Source organism: Capra hircus, chromosome 17 (genome assembly GCF_001704415.2).
Source record: "Capra hircus breed San Clemente chromosome 17, ASM170441v1, whole genome shotgun sequence".
Lineage (NCBI taxonomy): Eukaryota > Metazoa > Chordata > Mammalia > Artiodactyla > Bovidae > Capra > Capra hircus.
The window spans coordinates 9706483-9713233 of NC_030824.1; the positions used below are offsets into that span (position 1 = coordinate 9706483).

At 48.6% G+C, this 6751-nt stretch overlaps 1 protein-coding gene across 1 annotated transcript; it reads left to right on the forward strand.

Moving 5' to 3' along the window:
• Positions 4726-6731, forward strand: LOC108637852 (2'-5'-oligoadenylate synthase 2-like). The gene is made up of 2 exons (XM_018061164.1): positions 4726-5127; positions 6177-6731. The coding sequence occupies exons 1-2, from the start codon at positions 4868-4870 to the stop codon at positions 6343-6345; spliced, it is 429 nt and encodes a 142-aa protein (XP_017916653.1). The 5' UTR covers positions 4726-4867; the 3' UTR covers positions 6346-6731.

Here is a 6751-nt window from a genome sequence, read left to right on the forward strand (position 1 = left end):
TGAGAGCACTGAGTTCTAACCGCTGGACCACCAGGGGGTTCCCATCCACGACAGACTTCTGATTCTGCGTTAACCTCCAAGGTTGACACAGAGGTGAAGGATCGCTGCTTGGCCCTCCTTGACCATCCTTGGCTTGTACTGTATTACTTGCAGTGGGAAAATTTTAGATTTTTACTATTAGTTGAGGATATCTTTTTCTCACTATGGTCTCTTTTTAAAGTGATCGGTTTCAAGTATAGTTGCTGTACAATATCCTATAAGGTACAGTAAGCTATACAATAAGTTGGGCTTCCCTGGTGGCACAGTGGTAGAGAATCCACCCACCAGTGCAAGAGATGCGAGAGACTCAGGTTTGATCCCTGTGTCTGGGAAGATCCCCTGGAGGAGGAGATGGCAACTACTCCAGTATTCTTGTCTGGAGAATCCCATGGATAGAGGAGCCTGCAAAGAGGGGTCGCAAAGAGTCAGACACAGCTGAGTGGGCACACACACAAGGTGTATGATACAGTGATTCACAATTTTGTAAGATAATGTAATTTAAATGGTGGCTCAATGGTAAAGAATCCACCTGCAACCCAGGAGATATATGTTCGATCCCTGGGTTGGGAAGATCTCCTGGAGGAGAAGACGACAACCCACTCCAATACTCTTGCCTGGAGAATTCCATAGACAGAGGAGCCTGGCGGGCTACAGTCCATGGGGTCGCAAAGAGGCAGACAGGACTGAGCGACTGAGCACCCTCCATTTACAGTTATATAAGATAGTGGCTTTACTCCCCGTGGTGTACAGTATGTCACTGCAGCTTATTTCCTCCCTAATAGTTTACACCCCTTACACCCCACCTCTATCGGCCCTGCCCCCCGCCCTTCCCCCACTGTAACCACTAGTCTGTTCTCTGTGTCTGTGAGTCTGTAAAGCTATGCAGTCTTTATCAGAAGTATTTAGGACATTGACTTGAGAAGGAGGTCATTTAAAACTAACCCATCCATTGTTTGTGGGTAAATTCACACATCAAAAAGTGTGGGACAAACCACCTTTGGAATCAGAGGATTCTATTTCTTGGGAAAATGAAACACTCTGCTTAGGACTCAGCCCTAATTGGAGACACAAACTTGGGGCTACCCCTGGCAACCTCATCAATTGGCCCGACGGGTGCCAGCCCACAGGGGCAAGGGGCGAGCTCTAGAAAACGCTGCATCTCAATTTGCTTTTCTTCCCTGGGGGGGGGGGGGGAGACTGCGAAAGGCACGGCTCTGAAGACTGGCTCTGATGCCAGCCTCGTAGTGTTCGCAGACTCGCTGAAAAGCTACACCTCCCCGAAAAATGAAAGCTGCAACATCATCAAGGAAATCCATGAGCAGCTGGAAGCCTGTCAGCAGCAGAAGGATTTTGAAGTGAAGTTTGAGATTTCAAAATGGAAGCCTCCCTGGGTGCTGAGCTTCACTCTGAAATCCAAAGTCCTCCATGAAAGTGTTGACTTTGATGTGCTGCCTGCATTTAATGCCCTGGGTGAGACTCCCGAGCTTTGAGCCTCTGGAAGAGGCTTCTGGCGTGATGGAAGAAGGAAGAAGGATTCTGGTGTGATGAAGGCAGGGGCGGGGTAGAGGGAAAGTCACATGACTTACTGATCAGTCTTGGGTCCAGTGCCCCAACAGGTGACATAAGGACACCAGCATCTTACACCTGTGTGCATTTTTATCCCCATTCAAGTATCCTGATGAAGGCCAGAGAGCTTCCCTGGTGGTTCAGTGGTAAAGAATCTGCCTGCCAATGCAGGAGATGCAGGTTCGATCCCTGGGTTGGGAAGATCCCCTGGAGGAGGAAATGGCAACCCACTCCAGTACTCTTGCCTAGAGAATCCCATGGACAGAGGAGCCTGGAAGGCTGCAGTCCATGGGGCCGCAAAGAGTCGGATACGACTGAGAGACCCAACAACAGCAACAGCCAGAACCTGCATCATATATTCCCAGGGCATCACTTGCTGCTGCTGCTGCTAAGTCACTTCAGTTGTGTCCGACTCTATGAGACCCATAGACAGCAGCCCACCAGGTTCCCCTGTCCCTGGGATTCTCCAGGCAAGAACACTGGAGTGGGTTGCCATTTCCTTCTCAAATGATGAAAGTGAAAAGTGAAAGCAAAGCCGCTCAGTCGTGTCCGACTTGCAGTGACCCCAGGGACTGCAGCACCAGAGTCCTCCATCCATGGGATTTTCCAGGCAAGAGTACTGGAGTGGGGTGCCATTGTCTTCTCAGATCACAGGAATTCAGTACACATTTACAGATAAAATGCCTCAAGTATTAGGGAAGGAAATTTTAAAAATAGACTCTGGGAGAAATTCTGAGGCAAAAACAGGAAATCTGGGTGTTCACTTTCATTCATAGGCAAAAAATTTCCTTTGGAAATTCCATTTGTAAGTGACAGATACACGATGGTGTATTAAAAGAAACCAAGGGTGTGTCAGGCATTTTCCAAATCAAAATCAAAAAGACTCTGGTCCTTTCCTTCTGAATGGTTCTTAGTGTCTTTAGAGAGGAAATGACAGTATATAGATTGGGGGTCAGCTAACTTTTTCAAGCCTGGGTCTCCTGCATTGCAGGCAGGTTCCTTACCATCTGAGCCACCAGGGAAGCCCTATAAAAGATAAGAGAGCAAATATTTTCAGCTTTAAGGACTATAGTGTATCCATCACAACTACTCAACTCTGCCTTTGTAGCTTGAAAGTAGTCATAGACAATACATTAATAAGTGAGCATGACTGTGTTCCAATAAAGCTTTATTTATAAAAACAAGAAAGGGGCCAGATGTCATCTGGGGGCCAGAGTTTCCAAAGTTCAGGTTAGCACTGTCCAGAAAGCCTTTCTGCAATAACAAAAATGTCCTATGGAGAGTTTGAACTACGGCTAGTGCTACTGAGGAACTAAATTTTTCAATTTTCCTTTAATGAGTTTGAATGCAAATAGCCATCTTGGCTGATGACTACCCTGTAGGACAGTGCAGATCTAGATAACCCTTTAATAATGCCATCTACAGTCATATAAACCATATAGTTTTTAATAACTCACTACTCTGGAGATATTAGGCATCAGTAGTTTACATACACTAATAGAGTTGAAGTAATTTCCCAGGATTAAATTATATTAACAGTGTTTTGAGATCTGTTACTGTCTAGAGAGACTATAGCATAATGTAAATTTCTTGCCCATGCTAGGTGAACTGAAGTCTGGCTCCACACCCAGCCCCAGGACCTAAGCTGAACTCATCTATTTGTACAAACATTCTGATGTTTTCCTGGGGGGAGAATTTTCTGCGTGTTTCACGAAGCTACAGTGCAATTTTGTTCACTCCCTGCCCCCAAAATTGAAGGATTTAATCCGCCTGGTAAAGCACTGGTACAAAGGGGTATGACGGCTCTTTTCCTAGAGCCACCTCATTATTACTATTTTTAATTCTCTATTTATTGTAGTTTTAAAGATGCTTCTGCTTATTTTTGGCTTTACCGGGTCTTGGTTGAGGCCTGGGCTTTTCTCTAGTTGCGGCAGATGGGGGCTACTGTCTGGCGCGGTGCACGGGCTTCTCACCGTGGTGGCTTCTCTTGTGCTGGAGCACAAGCCCTAGGCATGCAGGCTTCAGTAGCACTTGGGGCTCAGTTGCCCCGCTGCATGTGAGGTCTTCCCAGACCGGGGATTGAATGCGAGTCCTCTGCACTGGCAGGCAGGTTCTTAGCCACCGGACCGTCCTGGTCTTTATTTTTATCAGTACTCTGTGACCACGAAACCAGCACTTACCTGGTGCTCACACTTGCCCATGCTGGGAGGGGACGGAACCACATTAAGGAATCTTCCCGCTCTTAACCTGCGTGTCTTAGTGGCGTTCACATCCCTGACCCCATTGAGTCGGGTCACATGCAAGCCCCTCATACCCACAAAGCTGCTGCATGTGGCTTATTCTGCCTCTGCTCTGGCACCCAAAGAATTCTGGAGCCGAAGGGAGGATGAAGTCGGGATGTGCGTGCCTACAAGTCACCAGCATGGCTTACCTACTGATGATTGCCCATAACACACACAGACGCTACTCTTGGAAGGCAGGTTGGAATGACAGGCGGCACCAGCGGCTGCATTTTCTATACTGGTTTACCTCCCTTCACTTCCATCAGCTCATGGGGGCACTTTCTGAGCCCCACACAATAGCTGCTCTTTCGGGAGATGTTCCCTTTCTGTGTCCAGATTCCCGAATCTAGAAAAGACTGAATCTGTGTCTATGCCGAGCCCCAGGGAGCTCAGAGGACTCAGGGCTCCCGGGTGACCTTGGGCAAGTCACTTCACTTCACCGTGGTGACCTCTGCCTGCTGGGTAGGGACGTTGGAGGATCAGGAATGAATGATGGAGGTGGAATGTCTGGCCACATAATTAGCACAGACTGGGGCTTTTGGAAGTGGTGAAAGTGTTAGTGGCTAAGTTGTGTCCGACTCTGCGGCCCCACATCTGTAGCCCGCCAGGCTCCTCTGTCCATGGCATTCCCCAGGCAAGAATACTGGAGTGGGTTGCCATGCCCTCCTAGAGAGGATCTTTCCAACCCAGAGATGGAACTCAGGTCTCCCTCATTGCAGGCAGATTCTCTACCGTCTGAGCCACCGAAATCCAGGACAAGACTGTGTTATAACTCTAGGAAGGCACATACAGGCAGAGTTCAACAAAGAAGCCTGCGCAGCTGCCTTTGAGCTGCAGAGCGGCCCTTCTCAGGCCCCAGCAGACCGGTCCCCCCCAGGGCTGAGTCTCGTGACTCGGTTGTTCTGCTGTGGCCGCAGCATCCTTCGGTGCACCTTCTTGCTACGCGCGTGTCACCTCCCTGCTTTAACCGCTATCGTCTGATGTTTCCACTCTTCCCTCAGTGTGAAAGCAAGTTGAAGCAAAAGGGGTCTCTGCCCCCTAAGTACGCCTTGGAGCTGCTCACCATCTACGCCTGGGAGATGGGGAGTGGGGCACAGGATTTTGACACGGCTGAAGGTTTCCGGACTGTCCTGGAGTTGGTCATACAATATCAGCATCTCTGTGTCTTCTGGACGGTCAACTACAGTTTTGATGATGAGATTCTGAGGAACTTCCTCCTGACCCAGATCCAGAGAACCAGGTGCCCCAAACTGCTCTGTTTCTTAACCTTATTCCCTCCAACACTGTTTTGGTGACCAGAATTCACCTCCCAGGGGCCCTGATTCATTATTCCTCATATGAAACTGAGAAGGGAACTGTGCTGACCACCAGAACCTCCCATGGTCTCCAGGGAGGCAGGGGAAATGTCATCCAGGAGGAACAGAGAGGGAAGGACCAGGGTACCAGGTCCTGAGTTGCTTTCATCTTTCTAGGTCAGAAGGAAAAGCAGGGATCCGTTAGCAGGTCTAAAAGGTATGGGAGTTGGAAGAGTGTCCCTGAGAAATAGTGCTGTTATTCACTGCTGAAGGATCCTGCAGGTTATTTTTTAGGTCGGGTTCCCATCTCCATCCTACAAAACGGTTATCCTCAAGAATAGGAAGGAATCTTCGTGCATCCACTCAGCGCCAGCAGCAGGGAACCAAAACAAGGGAAGCAAGAGAAAAGAAAGGAACATTGAGAAAGAATGGAGGAAGGAGGGGGAGAAAAAGAGAGAGAAAGATACCGTGGCTTGCCAGCCATGGTGTGACCAGCTTGACAGTGTGCGCCCGGTCACTCAGTCACGTCCGACTCTTCGCAGCCCCATGGACTCTAGCCCACCAGGCTCCTCTGTCCATGAGACTTCTCAGGCAAGAATACTGGAGTAGGTTGCCATTTCCTCCTCCAGGGGATCTTCCCAACCCAAGGATCAAACTTACATCTCCTGTGTTGGCAGACAGGTTCCTTCTTTAATCACTGAGCCCCCTGGGAAATAGAGTTGATTAAATGATAAATCATATTTCAGTTGCACCAGCATGGGGAGATGTTTATATCATGCCTTCATGTGCGTAATAACAAATAGCTTTCTAAAGTTTTCTGACAAATATGATTTAATTCTAGGAAATCCTTTCGAACTGTTTCAGTACATTGGAATGACTGATATCTAAGCTAGAAAGACACATTGTTTTATCATGGAAAAGAGAATGGGCCCTAATTCTGAGGCCACCATTTCCGAAAAACCATGTCTCTAATGACTCCTAACCTCTCGTTTAGGCCTGTGATCTTGGACCCAGCCGATCCTACTGGCGACGTGGGTGGAGGGGACCGTTGGTGTTGGCATCTTCTAGCAAAAGAAGCGACTGAATGGTTGTCTTCTCTCTGCTTCAAAGATAAGTCGGGATGTCCCATACAACCGTGGAAAGTGCCCAGGAAAGTCATCTAAAGAAGTGTCGTCTGGAGATTACCCCGGGATGGGCTTCCATCCAAGAGCTTCCTCTGCTCTAGGAACTTGAGATTCACTCAGCCACACATTACAGATAGCCCAACACAGGCGCTTAAACGATTGGCTTTTTTTGGTGCCATTTGATGAAATCCTAAGGCGGGCAATACAGGACTCACTCAACAGCTCCATCAGGCTTTCCCCGGGAGCAGATTGTCTCCACCGTGACTGTTGGTATTCGGGCCTGGATAGTTCTTCATGGTGTAAGCAGTGTAAGATGTTGAGTAGCAGCCCCTGGTTCCCTACCCAGGAGATGCGGGCGTACCACCCCGAGGGCAATAGTCAAAAACATCTCCAGGGATTTCCCTGTTAAGAGTCTGCCTTGCAGTGCAGGGCACATGGGTTCAGT

Bases quoted from the DNA above. Each gene is read 5' to 3' on its own strand.
- LOC108637852 (XM_018061164.1), top strand. From the start codon at position 4,868: ATGTTTCCACTCTTCCCTCAGTGTGAAAGCAAGTTGAAGCAAAAGGGG. The intron at 5,128-6,176 runs GTGCCCCAAACT...CCTCTCGTTTAG, and splicing joins ACCCAGATCCAGAGAACCAG to GCCTGTGATCTTGGACCCAG.